Here is a 20,285-nt window from a genome sequence, read left to right as displayed (position 1 = left end):
CGAAGGTCCTACCTGTGGGACAGCTGAGGTAGAATAACAGCACTTTCCAAGGAGGAAGACATCTTCTCCCTATCCTAAGTTATCCTCCTGCCTTGGCAAGGAAAGCTGAGTCATTCTCAGAGAGTTCTTTAAGGAAACTGAGACATGCATCCTAGAAACCTAAGCAAAAAAACCCAGAAATCAGCAGTAGATTAGCAGATTAACAAAAGGGCTCAAAGACTCATCTCAACTCTAGGACAAGTCCTGCTGATTTCACCCCCCTGGGAACAGCATTCCTATAAATTGGCACCTTGAAGGAATTTATGCCAGGGGCTATTGTTCCAACGTACCACATATTTCAATCGTGAGCCCTCTCAGTAGACCAAGTGTTGCCAATCTGGTGCCCGAAGGTGCCATGGTACCTATGAAGGCTTCTAGTGGCACACCTGGGCAGGTGTCGCAGACTCTGAGCTGCTTTACTACTACTACGGTCTCCAGCCTTCCTAGAAAGAAAGTTATGAGACAACATGTGCAAGTAACTTCTAAGTGATTTCTGCAGTGGTGTGGCTACATTGTATATTTTTCATGGTACTGAGGAATGCCATGGAATTGTTGAGTCATCTCACAGATAAGCAAACAAGCCATGAATTCATAGAATTGTAGAGTTGGAAGGCTCCCCAATCCAATACAACCCCCTGCAATGCAGGATTTGTTTCTCCAAAGCTTGGTTTCTTTTCCATCTGCTCTTGACTCATGCCTCTGTAGCTTGACAAGCATCTTGTGGTGGGGTTGCCATGGCTAAACAAAGGTTTTGGGTTTGAACATAACATCAAATCCTGGCTACTTTTTAAAAATTAAAAATAAGCCATGGTTCATAAAGCAACAACATACCAATGGCTTAACATTCGCCCGTCAATCTGTTGTGCTGGGATTAGGTGTTCAAAAAATCCACACTTTTGTTAAACAAATAATGGCTTACCATTATGTGCAAACCAGGCCAATATCAATTATAAATTACTACAGAGGAATGCAAAACACAGCAGAAAAGTGAGGGTTTCCCTTGGTATTCATGCACAGTGCACAAGTGGAGACAGAGACCTGTATTAAGTATAGCAGTAAGATTATTGTTCTTTAAGTGCAAGGATGTCTGCTTGAAACAATGTCCCCGATCCTCCTCCCACCCGCCCAGTGCTATTTCTGGAGATTCTCACAACCCTTTGCAACAGATTTGGGAGGGAGATTGAGGGGAAAGTGAAAATTGTACTGGCTTCTGCTAGCACAATGAGTTAGTTGAATACAGCCCAAAATATGTGGTTTGAAAGTCTAACTAACTACTCCTGTTTAATGTCAATCTTCAGGCTGTGTTAGGCAAATTTATAAGTGCAGACCTTTTATGGGAGGAAATTCTCTGGGAATGTTTAAGTAAAAATCTCTCTGCCTTTTGCTTCTTTAACTGAAATGTAATCTGAAGCTAATGGCCTCACAAATGCTTTCTGGAAACATAGTAGCAAGGACAGTTATAATTGTGGTCAAAGTGAGGAGACCCAAGCAATTTAAATGCACATTACATGCAGTGGAAAGCACTAAAAGTAAACTGCACAACAGTAGTTCAAGCTCTAACTCTTTTGGTAAGTGTTATTTGTTATTTTTTGGTACTAGGAGTTTCCGTTGCAAAGCAAGCTATCTACAGTAGTACCTTGGTTCCCAAACGGCTTAGTTGACGAACAAATCAGCTCCCGAACGCAGCAAACCCAGAAGTGTTCCAGTTTGTGAACATTTTCCGGAAGCCGGACGTCTGTTTTGGCTGTCGGCATTGTTTCCGGGGCCAATCAGCCAATCATAAGCCACATCTTGAACGGACTTCTAGAACGGATTGAGTTCGAGAACCAAGATACCACTGTACTATTAATGAAAATAAGCATCTGGAATCTTTATTTAGAAATATTTTTAACAAAATCAAATTTCACACAAGCCAAACAAAGCAAAGTTTCCTCTCTCATAGGGCGGAACTACATGTTACACTGAAAAAAATGTGCTTTCTCAACTTGTCTGCATTTAATATGAATGGAGGAGCAGGGGGACATCTGAAGGGGACTGACTGAAAGGCAGGAGAAACTTAAGCCTTCCAGCACCTCCCCAAAATTATCCTAGGTAGTTTTTTGCTGCAGCTTGGTTTCTTTCCAATCATGGCAACAAAATACATATAACACAATAGCCATGCAGGGATTTGCAGGGGAGATTTGGGCACAGGAAAGGTTACCATGAAACCTCTGGTCCTATATTCTTAGAGAAATATTTGTTTTCCCTGTATTGTATGACCCTTGGCTAATAGGGGACTGTTATAAAATGTGGGTTGGTCTACAGGTTAAGCTGTTTTTCAGTATTTTAGCTTTCTTTGGGCTGTGTCCTGGATTGAAATAAAGGGACAACTAAGGGCATTATTTGCTTGGGCAAGTCACCATAGGCTTTACTCCTGTTTTGCCCCAGGAGACTCCAGAGTATCCAATGTATTAATAATACCTGGATAAAGTGGATACCCAATTTGTGGATCAATTTGATGTGGCTCACAAAACTCCATTAACAGAACAGTCTGTATTCATATGCAGTTACTGGCAGCATATATACCCATTCGTGTTATTGCCACTTTGTAAAAAAAGAAGCTTTGAATTTCTGCTTTATCATCCATGAACGTCTTCTTTCCTCATGCATCTTCTAGCCTTAAAGGTAAATGTAAAGGGACCCCTGACCGATAGGTCCAGTCACTGATGACTCTGGGGTTGCGGCGCTCATCTCGCTTTACTGGCCGAGGGAGCCGGCGTACAGATTCCGGGTCATGTGACCAGCATGACTAAGCCGCTTCTGGCGAACCAGAGCAGCGCATGGAAACACCGTTTACCTTCCCGCCGGAGTGGTACCTATTTATCTACTTGCACTTTGACGTGCTTTCGAACTGCTAGGTTGGCAGGAGCAGGGACCGAGCAATGGGAGCTCACTCCGTCGCGGGGAATTGAACCACCGACCTTCTGATCTGCAAGCCCTAGGTTCTGTGGTTTAGACCCGCGTCCCACAAACACACAAAAATTCAAAATCCATTTACGTTGTAGTTTATTTGGCCGTGTGGGCTGTAAAACAATGAAAACACCACAAAGAGGTCCCACATTTTGGTTAACACCAGGCACTATAAGGGAATCAGGCAGAGTTCCTTAATGAATGCACTTGAATAGCAACAACAAAAGAGTGTACACCAGAAAGCTCCTGTTCTGTTACACTAGCAAACAACAGAACAGATGTCTTACCAGCAAGGCTATCACAAATGCAAACGAGGAACTAAAGCACAATCAAAACCACTGTCCACATAAACCACACCTGCTTCAAAGCTGCTCTTAGGAGCAATTAACTCCTTATTTCAAACTCTGATCAAACAAATAAGCTAAGTTCAAAGGAATGCTCCATTTAGACTTGTTCCAATATACCTTTGAGTTCTAGGAGTGTCATAAAACAGTCTGAGAAACCCAAAGCAGCTGCACTTTCCCATCAACAGACACAAAAATGAGTTGTTATCTGTGCAATAAGAAGCAGCAGCTTATATGATCAGATCACCACTTTCTGGAGTATTTATCTACTTCTGCAAGATAGGGGCCTGTATTTCTTCCCATCCCACTGCTTTGTTGCTGGGTTTCTTTGTTTTTTGGCAAATAGGGACTCGGGCTGAAAGTGTAAAACTGAAGCTGTGACAGTTCAAGTATTACCAAGATTTTCAAATTATATTGTAGCCCCCCCAAAAGAAGAAGAAGAAGAAGAAGAAGAAGAAGAAGAAGAAGAAGAAGAAGAAGAAGAAGAGTTTGGATTTGATATCCCGCCTTTCACTCCCCTTCAGGAGTTTCAAAGCGGCTAACAATCTCCTTTCCCTTCCTCCCCCACAACAAACACTCTGTGAGGTGAGTGAGGCTGAGAGACTTCAAAGAAGTGTGACTGGCCCAAGGTCACCCAGCAGCCGCATGTGGAGGAGCAGGGAAGCAAACCCGGTTCACCAGATTACGTGACTACCGTTCTTAACTACTACACCACACTGGCTCTCTAAAAAATACAAGAGAAAAGAAATCGGAAACATGCGACCTCCTCGCCCCATTTCTGTTCATACTATTTCCTTTATACATAGTCTCATCCCTGAATGAACCCTAGTTAAATTACAAAACATGCATTTCCTTGAATCATACTTAACAAAAGGCATCGTTAAAAGTTCTAAGCCTACGTCCATAACATTGTTCTTTGTTACTTTTTTATTTTATCCCTCAGGTTTTTGTCCCTGTGCTGCACTTTTACACAGTTGTAGTACACAGAAAAGTTGTATTTTACACAGAGACAGGCATTAAAGAGGACAAGAGATAGAACTAAGGGACAAAAGGCAGAGTGGGCACTTATGCCAAAATCAAATATGGAGAGGCACCGCAGCTTGCCATTTCAAGTGGCAAGAATAGGCCAGTACAGGCACAAGTTCCTTTCATCTGTGCTCTGCCTTTTTACATGAGCTGTGAAACAAACCAGGAAGTTTCAGTTAATATATCATCTTCCGGATACATTGAAACTAGGAAAATATGGTTAGTGGCTTCTAAAGAAGACAGGATATGAAACCATAGTTTAAAGTTGGCTTTTGAATCCTGGCTGATTTGGAAGCCGTTAACGATACTCAGGGAGATGGAATTGTCATGAGAAACGATGATTAAATGCAACTTCCTGGTTTGTTTCACAGCTCGTGTAAAAGGGCTGCACACAGATGAAAGGAATTTGTGCATATCCTATGCTCCTAATTCAGTGCTTATCAGATTTGAAAATGTGAATAAGCTCATTGGGTTCTAAGGATCCATCAGCGGAATGACAATTTTGATTTGTGACAAGGAGGGGAGAAAATCATCGTGAGCCCACATCATGGGGGCGGGACATATGGCCCCCCAAATGTTGGTGGACTGCAACTCTACCATTACTTTACCGCTGGCAATTTTGGGTAGAACAGATGGGAGTTGTGAGTCCCAACAACATTCCCACCTTTGCTTTAGAAGCAGCATTAGATATCCCAACAACAACTTTCAGGCTTAAGTATAAGGATACCTAATACGTGTAAAACATAGCACCATAAACACCAGGAGGGTATATAATGTTCTTCAGTATGTAAGCTTTGGATTACTATATTGCAATTGCATCCACCACTGAGCTCCACTTCACACGGTACTAGTGGTATCCAATGCTACTCCTATCCAAGAGAAGAACTACTGGAATTAATGATTATGACTAGTTTATGTCCAGTAATTTCAGTGGGTCTACTCTGGATAGGACTAGCACTGTGGACGGCCCAGTACTTTAAAGCTGCTCCTGTAAAACAGTTTAAATCTACATCTAAAAGCATGGTTGTGCGTCTGACAAATGCACTTCTTCAACTGTGCAAATCACAGAAATGTGTGTCAGGAACCATGAGTGGCAACAGCATACACACATGGTGGTAAAGACACATTTGACACTGTTTCAAGTACCCCTGAAATATGAGTAAATCCTTAGATGTTTGTGGCATACAATTGTGAATAGTTTGACAGCTCTTATCTCCACAATACTGTAAGATGAACAGCCTCCATCTATTGATTCTTCATTTACATTTGCTCTGAACCAAGGTACCTCGGTTAACTTCAGTAGCATTAATGCTTTCTTACATTCATGTGAAAGAACCAAGTGAGAAAGTTCCAAGTGATGCTTCCAGTTCTACGTCTCTTCATCCAAATCATTCTGAACTAGCAACCGTTGCAGACCGCTCTCTTTCTGCAGGAATTCTTCACTTTCGTGAACTACAGAAGTCAAGTACATAACAGCAGCTGTGCTGGATCAGACCAAAAGCGCAGCATCCCACTTCTCACCATGGCCAACCTGATGACTATGAGAAGCCCATGAGCAGGACATGAAGGCTGCTAATCCCCAACAACAGGTATTCAGAGGCACCTGTATTTGATCCTGGAGTCCTCATTAAGAGCCATGGATAGCATTATCCTCATCCTCTATAAATAGGTCCCTTCCCTCTTCAAAACCCCTTCACAGTAGTTAATATATTACCTTACACAGCTTTATGAAAACACAATTTAAAATCCCACCTTAGCGGAAAAGAAAGAAGAAACTTCCACCTGTTGGTCATGGTCCGAACCTCCCCCCACCTCCCAGGGTAAAACTTCATTTTCTTAAATAAGAATGTCTGTACTTCAAAAATCCAAAGCCAGCCTATAAGGCCTCTTCTTCGGAATCATGGTCACTGTCTTGCTTCGTAAGTCTCTCGAGTTCTTCTCCATCCTACAGAAAGGGGAAAGAGAGTGAAAAGGGAACATTAGTCTATGCTTGGTTAACATTTTCAATTGATAATAAACAGTGTTTTAAAGTAAGCACTAAATATTTCAGCTTTGTGAAGTGACAGCAACTTATAGAATATTCTTGTAACAGGACCCACAATCATGGGCTTCACTTGACCTGGGTATATTTTGGAACTGCTGCAAGATCTTTTCATTTCAGCTGGGGTTTCTTATGGCCAGGAATCAGGGGTGGGTGACTGGGGGAAAGAGAGAGAACTCCAGAGTTAGCAGACTGGTTTTATAGGATAATTCATATGTATCTGTGTTGAGGCTGGAGAACCTGGGGCCCGAGGGCCAAATGCTGTCCTTCAAGGCCTCCTTGGGACTCTATCCAGGTCACATTCCTCCCAATGCCACACTTCTTGCTGGCCCGGCTCTGCACTCTCCTTGAGTGCTTTTGCCTGGCTGGAATGTGTCCTTGAGCTGTGATAATGCCTTGTTTGCCTGGAAGGAAATATGTGGGTCTAGAAACCCCATGGCTTGATTGTAAAGGTAAAGGTAAAGGGACCCCTGACCATTAGATCCAGTCGTGGCCGACTCTGGGGTTGCGGCGCTCATTTCGCTTTATTGGCTTTATTTACTAAGCTGCTTCTGGCGAACCAGAGCAGCGCACAGAAACGCCGTTTACCTTCCCGCTGGAGCGGTACCTATTTATCCACTTGCACTTTGACGTGCTTTCGAACTGCTAGGTTGGCAGGAGCAGGGATCGAGCAACGGGAGCTCACCCCGGCGCGGGGATTCGAACTGCCAACCTTCTGATCGGCAAGTCCTAGGCTCTGTGGTTTAACCCACAGCGCCACCTGCATAGCCTACTGTAAAAAGGCAAGATACACACCCATTGTTCCACCCACTTGGTGCCTCTGGCCATGCCCACCCCAGGTATGGGGCCTTCAGAAGGTTGCCCAGGACAGACTGTAGCTCTTGGACTGATCAGTGTCCCTCACCTTCACCTGTTCGCATTATATGGCATAAAGGCCCTTTGCTAGTGCCAAAGCTATGCTTCAGTGTGTCTCTTTCGAAGCATGTTCTTTCCCAATTCACTATAACATCATTTTCTGAACTACCCATTCATTGTAGTTAAAGTTAATCCCCTTAGGATGAATCAGATCAAATGCTGAAACAAATAAAATACCAGACTAGGACACAAAGAAGTCCAGGTGCCTAGTCATCCAAATATGTGGTGCTGGCTCTGAGTTTATATGGATGCCTATGAATTAAGAACAATTTATAAGCCTAAAAGGTCTATAAATATTTGTTGTAACAAGCCATTTATTAAGAATTAGGAGCTGAACTGCAAGTAGGAAGGCTGAATGGAAACAAGCAGCAGGGGGCAGCTCAAGCAGCTGCTTGTGAAGGTTGCATAGCAAAACTTTACTGTCATCCTGAGCAAATCATCAGAGTGAAGATCATGCAAGGTCAGTTGTAACAAATGGTTACTTTGAAACAATTAAGTGAAAGTGATAAAACCAAGCAGCTGGGTTTTAATTCTCTTTTGGATGCTAAGGCTGAAATTCTATGCATGCTTACCTCAAGAAATACAGTGGGAATACATCTGAGTGCACCCTGGAGCACAGATCCTACATATTTTCCATATGTCCTACTACGCCTATCTTAGATCTCTGCTGAAACTTTTGCTCTGATATGTATTAAAAGGTAAGACTGTTTACTCCCCTCTTTTTGTATCAATTGAATAATATTTTTATAAGCTACTGTTGATGAGTTTGACATGCACTGATATATCCAGAATTTGATTTCAGCAACAGGACAATAAAATTTAACTGTATTCCATATTATTCTGCAAAGGTACCACACAGATGCATCTAGCAGGAGCAGCAGGAGCTCTGACTTGACAGTCATGAAATGATTTGTTAATGGAAACATTTAATCACCTGCACAGGTTTTGGGGAGCTGCATCTGCAAACCGAAGCCAGCAGAAATCCAAGATCCTGTTCATGGATGCAGATGTGAAAGCTCCCTCTTCCTATAGGACTTCCAAGTTATCACTATAAAGCATTCACTCAAGTGTGCACAAATGTTACCTAAGAGCAGCTTTAACTGTCAGCAGCGCCCTCTGGTGCCCACTTGCACAAAGAAGCGGCTATAATTCAACACAGCATTAAGCCCACTGAAATCAATAGCCGTAAGCGCAGTTAATTTTGGGTCACGTGGCTGGCTTGCTGCCAGCACATTTTGTCATTTCTCAGCTCTACAGATGTCTATTACAATGACACCAAGCCAACATTCTTGGGTGGCTGGGAAATGTCTACAATGACATCAGGTGCCTCACAAAAGCATGGGTTTGCAGCACTGCAAGCAAGTGAAGCAGAGCCACTCATTTGCAAAGGGGTAGACCTGCAGCTAAACCACTAAAGCCTAAACCTCTGAGAGCCAGTGTGGTGTAGTGGTTAAGAGCGAGACTCGTAATCTGGTGAACCGGGTTCGCGTCTCCGCTCCTCCACAGGCAGTTGCTGGGTGACCTTGGGCTAGTCACACTTCTCTGACGTCTCTCAGCCCCACTCACCTCACAGAGTGTTTGTTGTGGGGGAGGAAGGGAAAGTAGACTCCTTAGGGTAGTGATAAAGCGGGATATCAAATCCAAACTCTTACGTCAAAGCAACTGCAGTGGTGGTGGGATGGCGTCAGCCGGCCCACGCAATGGACTCAAAACAAGCCCCTTCCCAAGCCTTACCCCATTGGAGCGCTCCCAGGGCCCTCCACCAACTTTGCTCCTCTCCCACTGAGTGGTGTATTCCACGCACCGAGGGCTGCTGGAATGGTAGATGAATATGGACAAGAGCACCACAGGAGCTTGCAGGAAGAACTCCAGGGAAGGCTTGAAGTCAAAAACAAAGACAGACACCGTGGTGATGATCACGGTGGTGACCTGTGCAGACAGAACGTGAAACATGTTGTCTCGGAACTTCAAGATGAAAGCCACAGAGAGCCCCAGGAAGGCAGTGACGAAAATAAGGGCGACAGAGAACGCATTGTGCCCATAGAAGAACCCACAGTGTTCTATCCGGCGCCTGTTTTCGGGGCGCAAGCTCAGAATCAGGGCGTTGAACATGGCTCCGAAGAGGTACAGCTTGGTGTTCTGTACAAAGATGTTTTCACTGAACTGGCCTCCTTCTTTCAATATCTTTTCATTGTAGATGTTGGCCAGGGCAGAGATGAAGCACTGCACCAGGATGAGCAGGTGTCCTAGCCCAAGGGGAATGGTTCTCAGGGCTCCAGTGGCAGCAGTGATGTTCCAGCTTAAGCTGGGGAAAAGCCACGTTCTTGTGCAGTTCTCTCTTCCTGAGCACTCTTCCTCCAGGCTGGCATACTGCAGGCAGCTGTTAGAGTGGCTGAAATAGATATCGTGATGGAACCCATGCATGGCCAAGCTATGCTTGTGGCTTCCTGTCCCAGCCGTCAGGGCGACAATAGACAGGAACAAAATCAGCAGGGACGCCCACTGCACCCAGGAGAGTTGCCGCCTGTGTGTAGACAAAAAAAAAAGACACCCAGTGTACACGGACAGGTACGAAGCAACCCAGCAAGTCAATCCCAAACAGCACAAGCCGTGGGCAGAAATATGCTGCCCGTCTTCTTTGCCGAGGTAGCTGCACAGACACAATCTCTTCTCAGCTCCCCAAAAGTAACCTTTTCAATGCCACAACGCATAAACCAGGAGACAGAAAAATGCAGGTATGCTGTACTCAAGGACCTGGATTGCAATCAGCATTTTCGAACATCCATCTCTCTCACCTACTATAAAGATTGAATTATTTTGTATTTGTTGAAACTGCAGGAAGGTGGACATAAGGATATCAGAGAATCCATCCCTATCTAGAATATGGCTCAGCTAGAATATCATGACAAGACTACTAAAGCCATCATTTTGCGGACTCTAAATGCAGGTCAACACACAAGGGCCATCTGAAACACTGAGGACTAGCTCTTACAGAAATCCTGAAGGAAACTAAATACATAGGACAGGAAGCTTGTCCGTGCTTCGCTTTAAATTAAACTGTAATGTTGGTGACAGAATTTGTACCTGCTGCATAGGCTTATTGAAAGTCCAGTCCTAAGCAAGTTTACTCAAATGAAATTCTGTCTCATTCATTGGGACCAAAGCACATGTGTTTTGTTATGAACAACCAGCATGCTCATTAACACATAAAGACTTAATACATTACTGAATTTATTTTGACTTGCTTTAAAATTTCAAACACCTTTATATTCTTGTTTATAACTGATTTAAAGAGATCTTGGTGAATTCTAATGCCAACACTAGAAAGAAAGAAAAATATTGACTAATGAAAACATGCTTCCATTGCTACTTACTTCAGCACAATTCTGAACAGGAGAGCAGTTGTTATAATGACAAAATTTGAGAAAAGCACAGCCATGGCCTAGAGAAAAAGAAGTTGAGGAGCAATGTTACATGCCAAATGCAACCTAGCAATGGGATAACCATCAGTCTTCAATGCCCTTTTATCAGGAAGGTCAGCACTAATCTTGATATCATAGTTCCCATCATCCTTGACCAATGTTCCTGCTAGCTAGGGATGATGAAAGTTGTAGTCCAATAACAGCTGGAGATCCAATTTTGGGGGGGAAATGTGTTAGCATGATGCTTATTTCCAACCCAATGAACTACTGTTATGTTTGAACCAGTCATATTTCCTACCTTTCTAGAACACTGCTCTTTTCCTTATGACCAATATCATAGGAAATTTTTCACCATGGCTCAATTAAATGGGGAAAATAGCCCATCCTTGAACTTGTAGGTTTGAAAAACATGCTACTGTCCCCATTTAAAAACAAAAACAAACCTAGGCTATACATACCGTCTGAACCTGCCCTGTATCGCTGGGTCATAACTGGGCACAATACTCCAGGTAAGACTGGCGTCAATTCCCTTAAGATTAATCCATCCCCTCTTGTACTGTAGCTCTCGCAGAGCCTACCCTAAGCATCCAGTTCAGCTACTGAGATATTGTTAGTTTATCTCAACAGGTTAAAAAGTGAAAAAAGAGGTTCCCTGCAGTCTCGTTGACTTGACCATAACTTGGTACAAGTTAATAGTAAGCATGGTATGGGACACATTCTCTGTTTACAAAAACCTTGAGCATAAAGCACACATTGAATTTCTAAAGTGTTACTTACTGGCTGGAGATAGGACAAGACATAGAAGACAATCAGGTTATCCAGAAAATAGAGGAAGGCGGGAATTGACCACTTAACGTAGCTATTCAATTGCCTCCATGAGCTGCAGCCAAATCCACTATGAGAATAACCTCCTAAAAAGGAGTAAACAGGGAAGAAAGGGGGGAAATCAGTTAAACACTCTTAATTTGCTTCATATCTACACAAGGGTGGCTAACCTGCAGCCCACCAAACTTTGCTGAACTACAAGTCCCATCATCCCTTACCACTGGCCACGCTGGCTCAGGCTAATGGGAGCTGGAGTCTGACAATGTCTGGAGGGGAACAAGCCCCCCACTCCAGCTTTTGCCCTTATTCTTAGGTTTAATGAGGCACAACCCTTGAATAAATAAATTCACAGTTTGGGAATCTCCTGGGCAGGCTCAAATATGAAGCTATACCATGCTTTCCTGAAAATATGTTTTGACTAAATGCTTGCAGTCATGTTCTTTGAAATCCAATCTCCAGTCACTGGGTTATTGATCTTCTTGCTAAGATTGATTTCCCAATGTGTTAAAGGCATTTAAATGGCAACTTTACCACATAAATTTAGCATTTTGAGGCACTTGTGTGAAATAGCTTGCCTCAGGGAAAAGGCTACTTTGCAAGTGTTCTCTCTGTTGTGGCAATCTTCAAGTTTTTCAAAGAACTGTTTCAAACAAACCTCCACCCAAAAATGACTCCACATGAAAAGTCACGATGTATGCACTTTTATCATGTGATGAAACATGAATTTGGCCCACAAGGCAAGTAATAGCTTTGAATGCTACACAGCTTTAAAAGGGAATTAGTAAAAATCACGAAGAATAGGTTTATCAATGGCTTTATAGAACTCCTAAGTTCAAAGGCAGCATGTGACTAACTACTAATGGCAAGAGGGCTGCCTTATACAAAGTCAAACCATTGGTTCATCAAGCTCATTATTGTTTACACTGACTAGCTATGCCACTCCATGGTTTTATGCAGCAGGCATTCCCAGTCCTACGTGGAAATGCCAGGGACTGAACACAGAACCATCTGCATGCATGCATCCCACACCACTGAGCTGGAGCACTTCCCAAAACAGTACTTTTCAGCAGAGCAACACTGCATCCTCACAGATCCCATATTTTGTGAGTACAGACAACGTAAGGCAGATTCATCTTATAGCTGCCTAAATTCCACTGATACTGTTGGAATTCTGCTTGGGTCAGAGGAATGTGCCACAGCGTAGGCACCGGCAGATATTCCTGTCGACCTCCCCGCGTCTCCACTCTGCTGATAAGCAGGCGAGGTCCCGGCGATTCATCTCAGATGTGTGAGAGGAACACACCGATCACCCTCTCTCCCCTTTGGTGTCCCCCAGGAGGGGAAAGAAGCAGACAGAAAACTATTTACATCTTTTATTTCTGTCTCTCATATCAGTACAGAGAAACACGTCTGCACTCGACAACAGCAAGAAGAAACTCCACCCATGTACTTCCAGTACAGGTCATATGACACACACACTGAGCTAACATCCGGTGCTCAGTTCAGATTGGACTGCCCCTTTGTTTCCATGGCAACAGTCACAAACATCCTGTCTGGCTTTCCAGCCACAAGCAGCTGACTGAGCTGCTGGAGCCTTTGCTTGCTGCAGCATTGGTGCTTTATGGTAACATACTCCCCCTAAAGTATCAATGCGTGCTGCGAGCAAAGCATCATCCAGAGAAGAAAACAAACAGTTGTTATACTTATAACATTCCCCTGTTGTTTCAGTTCCACCCTTGGAACTACCCGCCACTGGTTTTACCAATGTACCTCTCTGGTTGTGTGACTTCGCATTACCTTGGTTAACAACTCTCTGTTGTGCCTTTGTCTTTAACTCAGACACAGCTTCAATCTGTCCTTGATCATTTACAACAGCAACATATGCAAGGTTAGCAAACTCTTCTGAATACCTCTTGGGTGGTACACCCTTTGTTGCTCTCTCAGACCTTCGTAAGAGCTGCTGCTCTTCTCTGCTTTCTGGTTCAGCCTCTGAACTCTCTGGAGAACCAGTACTAAGCTTAATCAGTGGTTTATCCTCCTCTTCCGAGGGTCTAGTCATTATTTGAGATTTCCTCTCAATGACTGTGACAACTGAGCTGTCTGAGCTATCAGTGTCATCATCATCAGTACCACTGAACTCCATAAGATCAAACTCATCATCATCAGAATCCTCTGTGGAAAAAGTGTGAACAATCACTCTCTCCTGTTCAGGAGCACTCTCTAGAAACTTTGTGAGAATCACCTGACCAGATTCAGACAAAATTACTCTGTAGAGACCTTTTTCATAACCCACGAAGATGCCTCTGGCATTCTTTACCCCACTTGGAGCTTCTGTTCTCACATGAGACCCGAAAACCTTGAAATAGGCAACAGAAGGTTTTCTGTTAAACAGCTTCTCAAAAGGAGAACATCCCAGCTCTGTTGAGACTTTTCTCAACCACACATGAAGATAGGACGCTAGCGATTCGGCCCAATAATCATGTGGCAAATGTGAACTCAGCAATTGCGCATGCATCCCCTTTTGCAATTCTTTGTTCACCCTAACACAGACACATTTCTTCCATGCTTCTTCGGAACTAGCAAGTTTGTGTCTTATCCCTTTCTCATCCAGGAACCTCTGGAAATCCTGTAAAAGAAAAACTGGCTTGTCATCTGTGAAAAGACAATCAATGTTAGCATCATGCATACTTTTAACCTTGTCACAAAACTCCTGAAACTTTTCTAAAGTTTCCTGCGGTTTCTTCATCATATAAACCCAAGAATAATTAGTGTAACAATCAACACACACAAGGTAATATTTTGCACCGCCCCTAGATGGTTCTAGAGGACCAATCACATCAGCATACACCCGCTGAAAAGCTCTGTGGACCTTCTTAACCACCTTCTTGGTGTCCTCTTTGTTGGTCAGACCTGTAAGAGAAAATTCGTTAGAATCAGAAGTATTACATTTCATGTAATCACTTTGATCAAAAGTCAACAAATACAGTCCATCTTTCTCTTTGGCAGTAAGAAACAGTTCTCCATCTTTGTAGATCTTGCATCTTTTAGCATCATAATACAGTTTTAGTCCCTTCTTTGCAATCTGCGAAGCACTCAGCAGACTAAATTTCAGTTCTGGAACCAGGTAAACATCGCTTATAGTCAAGTTCAGACTCTCAAGATACACAGTTCCAATTCCGGTCGCTTCCAGTTCTTGACCGTTGGCTTGTTTCACAGTGAAGCTTTGCTTCTTCAACGTCGAAAACAGTCCTCTGTGTGGGCAGAGATGCTTCGTGGCGCCGGTATCGATTATGAATGCGTTCCCAACATCTGGCGTGGTTCCTTTCGCCATCATCGCCTTTGCAGGTTTCACCTGGCTGTTGGTACGGCTTTTGCTTGACGCCTCAGGCTTCGTAGAGCTGTTCTTGGCTCCTTTTGACTGTCGCGGCTTCCTACAGTTTCACTGTAGATGCCCAGTCTGTCCACAATTATAGCATCGGACGGCACTCAATGCTACGGCATGCTCTCCAGTAGCACCACCAGTGGGAAGATTTGAACTCTGTTCTTGCCTCCCTCTGTCTTTCACATTCTGTGACTCCCAAGCACGCGTTGGTGCTGCTGGGATGGGATTCTCAATCACCCCAAACAGTCTCTGATTCTGCAGCAGGGCCTTCATCTTTACAGACCAAGATGAATAATTGTCATTGGTCAGGAGGGTTGGAGAAGGCAAGCCTCCCCCCTTCTTGGCATCCATTTTGAGTCCTTGCATTGACTCTGAAAACACAAGCCTCTAAAATCCAATAGCTGGCTTGTTTACACTCTGGACACCTGGCAACTCTGACACTGGCTGCGTTGGAAAGTCCCTTCCAGCAGTTCGTGAGGACCTAGTCATAACAAAACTTTGTTTACGCCTCTCTGAGGCATAGTCTGACTGTCCAGCCCTCTCGAGTAGCTTTCCATTTCTCCTCTGTGAGGCACAGCCTTCTGAAGGACGTTGCTTAGCAACAGCGCATTCCTTTCCTCGGACAGGAAACCACAAAAATGCCTGGTATGCAGGCCTCTTCTAAGTTGGAGCTGTTTTCCCACACTCGATCTCCGTGAAGCAGAGAATGAATCAATCTGCATTCACTCTTCTAAGCCCTTAAAGTCTCATACCTTGAGCATTGGCTTGGCTGTCAGCTTCTTCTGGTCAGCTTCTGGCTGCAGAGAATCAGCCTCTCAATTCAGGCTTCCATGGAGCAGAGGAGGACAATTCACCAGCCTCTCATGCAGATGTCTGATGGATCGAAGAAAACAGTAACCATCCGAAGGCTGCCACTGTTGGAATTCTGCTTGGGTCAGAGGAATGTGCCACAGCGTAGGCACCGGCAGATATTCCTGTCGACCTCCCCGCGTCTCCACTCTGCTGATAAGCAGGCGAGGTCCCGGCGATTCATCTCAGATGTGTGAGAGGAACACACCGATCACCCTCTCTCCCCTTTGGTGTCCCCCAGGAGGGGAAAGAAGCAGACAGAAAACTATTTACATCTTTTATTTCTGTCTCTCATATCAGTACAGAGAAACACGTCTGCACTCGACAACAGCAAGAAGAAACTCCACCCATGTACTTCCAGTACAGGTCATATGACACACACACTGAGCTAACATCCGGTGCTCAGTTCAGATTGGACTGCCCCTTTGTTTCCATGGCAACAGTCACAAACATCCTGTCTGGCTTTCCAGCCACAAGCAGCTGACTGAGCTGCTGGAGCCTTTGCTTGCTGCAGCATTGGTGCTTTATGGTAACAGATACATCGTAAGCAACGAGGGAGGACAATCTTGTAGCTAAATATCGTGTAAGAACCCGACCGTAACAGCTTACCTTTCCTGGTGACCCAGAGTGCCATTACCAGACAGAGCACCAGCTTAACTAATTCCGAGCACACATTCACAGTTGCAGGAAGATAATCATACTGGTTATCTGAGAAAATAGAGGGTATACAGTACGTTACAAATATCTACGCCGAAGAAGAAAAAACTAGCAACAGGCGACCTGTGTGCGCATGTATCTTCAACACAGATGCAGATGTAGGATTTGGAACACCAGCAAATGCTGCCTTCATTTTTAATGCAACAACCAAGTTTTCAGGCCATACAGCTGTGAAGAATGCATGAAAATATTCATGCTGTTGCTGTTAGAAAGCTTGGTAGATTTAAAAAAGGGCTTTGAGGTTCAAGGGGTAAGGCTTCTGTAGTCTACACATTGCCCTGCCTCCCCCAAATCACTACTATCATGCATTTAATGCTCTTTTACCCTTTTCCTCAAAAGGAGCAGGTAAATATATCAAGTGACATAAAAGAAATGCTGGTAGTTCTGCTTGATGTCACAGAAAAGTTATCTGACTACACAGAGGGCTTATTACAACTGGTCTTCATGGCTCTGAAGAAAGAAAACAGATTGCCAGGTAATTCTGATTAAAAAAATCAGGACTGATAATATTGTAGCCTCATGCTAGTAGAGAGCATGAAGACAGAAGCATGCTAATCAATCATGTTGTTATCCATATAGAATTAAATATTCAAGCATACCTTCATTGGCAGAGTATTTCATTAGAAGGATACGACTTGATCCCAAGGTAACAAAGGTGCCTCCTAGAAGGAATGTATACATGGCTGGCTTGGCCCACCGAGCAGGCTGACTACAGCACCTAGACTCCATTCCACTGCCTTGTCGTCAGTGCCCTTTGAACAGCAAAGCAAAAACTTATCAAGTAGATCCTTTCAGAAAAACAGCAGCATATGTTTTATTACTAGTGAACATGACAGCACCGAATAGGCTATTAGTGCTTTGCTTTACATAACCTGCATGAAATTGTGTTTTTTCCACACATGCTTGAACAATATTCTGGAGGCCCTAATCTAATCTTCTTGCATTGCTATTCCAAATACAGTGGTGCCTCGCAAGACGAAATTAATTTGTTCCGCGAGTTTTGTCGTCTTGCGATTTTTTTCGTCTTGCGAAGCACGGTGTCGGGAAAGTTTTGGAAAAGCTTCAAAAATCACCAAAGTCTTTAAAAACCTCAAAAAAGGCTACCACACCGCGTTCTATGAGTTGCTCCTCGAAGTCAAGTCGCAACTGTATTAACCGTGTTAAGAAAAAGGAAACAAACTTGCAAGACGTTTCCATCTTGCGAAGCAAGCCCATAGGGAAATTCGTCTTGCGAAGCAGCTCAAAAAACCAAAAACCCTTTCGTCTAGCGAGTTTTTTGTCTTGCGAGGCATTCGTCTTGCGAGGTACCACTGTAAAACTATTAAAGCACCCGCAGAACTGAATGGCACACACATTTTAAACTAAGATCCTAAGAACATAAAAAGAGCCTTTCCTCACAGTGGGAAGCCCCAAGCAGGACCTGAATGTAACACCACTCTTTCCACTTGTGATTCCCAGGAACTGGTACTCTGAGGCATACTGCCTTTGAGAGCTGAGGCAGAAGATAGCCATTGTATCTAGTAGTCATTATTAGCTTTATTCTCCATGAATTTGACTAATCCTCTTTCAAAGCTATCCATGTTGGTGGCATCACCCTATCTTCTGGAATCAATTTCACAGTTTAATTACCGTATTTTTCACCCCATAGGACACACTTTTCCCCCTCCAAAAATGAAGGGGAAATGTGTGTGCGTCCTATGGGGTGAATGCAGGCTTTCGCTGAAGCCTGGAGAGCGAGAGGGGTCGGTGCGCACGGACCCCTCTCCCTCTCCAGGCTTTGAGCAGATCTCCGGGCTCCCACGGCCCTTCGGAGAGTTGCCTGCATGCCGAAGGCTGGGCGCATTGAGCTCAGCGCGCCCAGACTTCGCGCAGCTCTCCGGGCTCCCACGGCTTGCGGAGAGTTGCCTGTTCTGGAGGTTGGGGTCGGGGGAAGCTCGGGCTTCCCCCGCCCCAGCCCCGCGCCTGGGAAAAAAAATAATAATTTCCCCCTTTATTTCCCCCCCAAAAAACTAGGTGCACCTTATGGGACGGTGCGTCCTATAGGGCGAAAAATACGGTATGTGCTCTGTGAAAACAAATGCTTTTTTTTTTTGCCAGTCCTGAATCTTCCAACACTCGGCTTCACTGAATATGTCAGAGTTCTGGTCTTACAAGAGGAGAGTAACTCCTACCTATCCACTCTTCATCACGTAGGTTTATTAAGAAACTTCTCTTGTCTCAGCTGAATAAGCTGAAAGGCTTATGGCATCTGAAGCATTTTGAGACAAGAGCTCCAAATTATGCAATAATATTTAAAGAGTATGAAAAGTTTAGAATTTTTCCTTCTATGTAAGTAATGTTTTATTTTGGCAGTTTCATAAGTGATGAACAAAATCAACAATACAAACACACACAACAGCCCACCTAAGCATTTGTAAATCATTTGCAAATAAACAAAATCGGACAATAAAAACATAGGAGCTGGTGTAGCAAAAGGGTATTTTTCTCTGCCCCTCCCACCTTCTGCCCTGGCTAGCAAGAGTGGCAGGGCTCTGGAAGTGGCATCAGCTATGCCGCTGCATGAAGCCCTGCTGCTGACAGCCAGGGGCTGGATGGACAGGGATCCTAAAGAACATTATTTGATAATACCTGCCAAGTAAGGTCTAGGGGACTAAGTTATACCCCAAACAAATGCATTTTGCATAGGAAGAAAGGGAAACTCAGCACAATATTTTAACAGATATAACTCCACGTCCTCCAAATTCACATTATTGTTCTCCATTTCTCCCTCTTGCACACAGTTGTGTATTTCCTCCTGAAAACTAGCTGAAATCAAAACTGCAACATGAAACCGATTGTTTCATGAACTGACTGAAATGAACAAATTGGCCAATCTTGTGCAGGTATCTGTAATAGAATAATAAGTAATTATCCTTTATATAGCACAGGTCAAGTGTTGAAAGAGCTTTAGATACCCTGTCTCCGTTATCCGTACAACCTTCTAACATGGATTGATATTATTATCAACTTATTGCAAAGAGTTTGTTGGGTAGGCCCTTTATAAACAGCCCAACACATAGTTTCTGGCATAGCTTTATCTTCAATTGAGGAAAATCTTCACCTGTTACATTTCTGTATATGTAGCTGCTGCTAAAGACACAGAAGACAAGCCGGCAGCTTCAACAGGAACCTTGAGGCTACAGGAAATCACAGCTTCCCTTCCCCGAATGATTGTTATGTTTTTATATGTGTTGGAAGCCTCCCAGAGTGGCTGGGGCAATCCGGCCAGATGGGCCGGGTATAAATAATAAAATTATTATTAATTACTACTACTATTATTATTATTATTATTATTATTATTATTATTATTATTATTATTATTATTATTATTATTATCCTGCAGCTGCGGTGAAATTTGAACTCAGGACCCTGGGCCTTCCTAGCGCACCTTCAGCCTCCCAGAGGTGTCGTCTGGCAGCTTTTGCTTTTCTCTTCATACATCCCTTTCCTCGCCGGCCCCAGCCTCTGGCCGCTCGCCCCTCACGCACGCGCACAGAGCACTCAGCCACCGCCACTTCCTACTCGATCACATGACACGAGCGACGTCGGAGAGGCAGGCGGTGTACGGTAATATTCATAGAGATAGGAAAAGTGTAGAGTAGCACATACAAAAAGAAACCGTATAGAGGGGGACGGAATTGGGCAATATCGGGTTTTTTGGGGGGCGATATTATTGATTCCTCCTAATAAAGGTATCGCCCCGCTGTGGGTTTTAAAACACACCAAAGCTACTGTGT

The 20,285-nt window shown here is 43.9% G+C and overlaps 1 protein-coding gene across 2 annotated transcripts; it reads right to left on the bottom strand.

Moving 5' to 3' along the window:
• Positions 1–65: 65 nt before the first annotated feature.
• SLC35A5 (solute carrier family 35 member A5) lies at positions 66–20,074 on the bottom strand. 2 transcript variants are annotated; one of them, XM_081199024.1, is made up of 8 exons: positions 19,937–20,074; positions 17,109–17,261; positions 16,402–16,500; positions 11,514–11,647; positions 10,689–10,756; positions 9,049–9,838; positions 6,215–6,303; positions 66–159 (listed from the first exon to the last, which is right to left on the bottom strand). In XM_081199024.1, the coding sequence occupies exons 2-7, from the start codon at positions 17,236–17,238 to the stop codon at positions 6,235–6,237; spliced, it is 1,290 nt and encodes a 429-aa protein (XP_081055150.1). In that variant the 5' UTR covers positions 17,239–17,261; positions 19,937–20,074; the 3' UTR covers positions 66–159; positions 6,215–6,234. The 2 variants fall into 2 exon arrangements, with proteins under 2 accessions (XP_081055150.1, XP_081055149.1); XM_081199023.1 differs by lacking the exon at positions 66–159 and having other exon boundaries at positions 4,065–6,303.
• Between the last annotated feature and the right edge of the window lie 211 nt (positions 20,075–20,285).

This window comes from Podarcis bocagei (assembly GCF_964188305.1).
Source record: "Podarcis bocagei genome assembly, chromosome: 6".
NCBI lineage: Eukaryota > Metazoa > Chordata > Lepidosauria > Squamata > Lacertidae > Podarcis > Podarcis bocagei.
Note: the sequence above shows the minus strand (reverse complement) of the source record. Positions and strands in the feature narration are given on the sequence as shown.

Excerpts from the sequence above, each read along its gene's own strand:
- SLC35A5 (XM_081199024.1), bottom strand. The coding sequence starts at position 17,238 with ATGGAGTCTAGGTGCTGTAGTCAGCCTGCTCGGTGGGCCAAGCCAGCC. Across the intron at positions 11,648-16,401 it reads ACTCTGGGTCACCAGGAAAG|GAGGTTATTCTCATAGTGGA; the intron begins GTAAGCTGTTAC and ends ACTCCTTTTTAG. Across the intron at positions 10,757-11,513 it reads TCTTGTCCTATCTCCAGCCA|GCCATGGCTGTGCTTTTCTC; the intron begins GTAAGTAACACT and ends CTTTTTCTCTAG.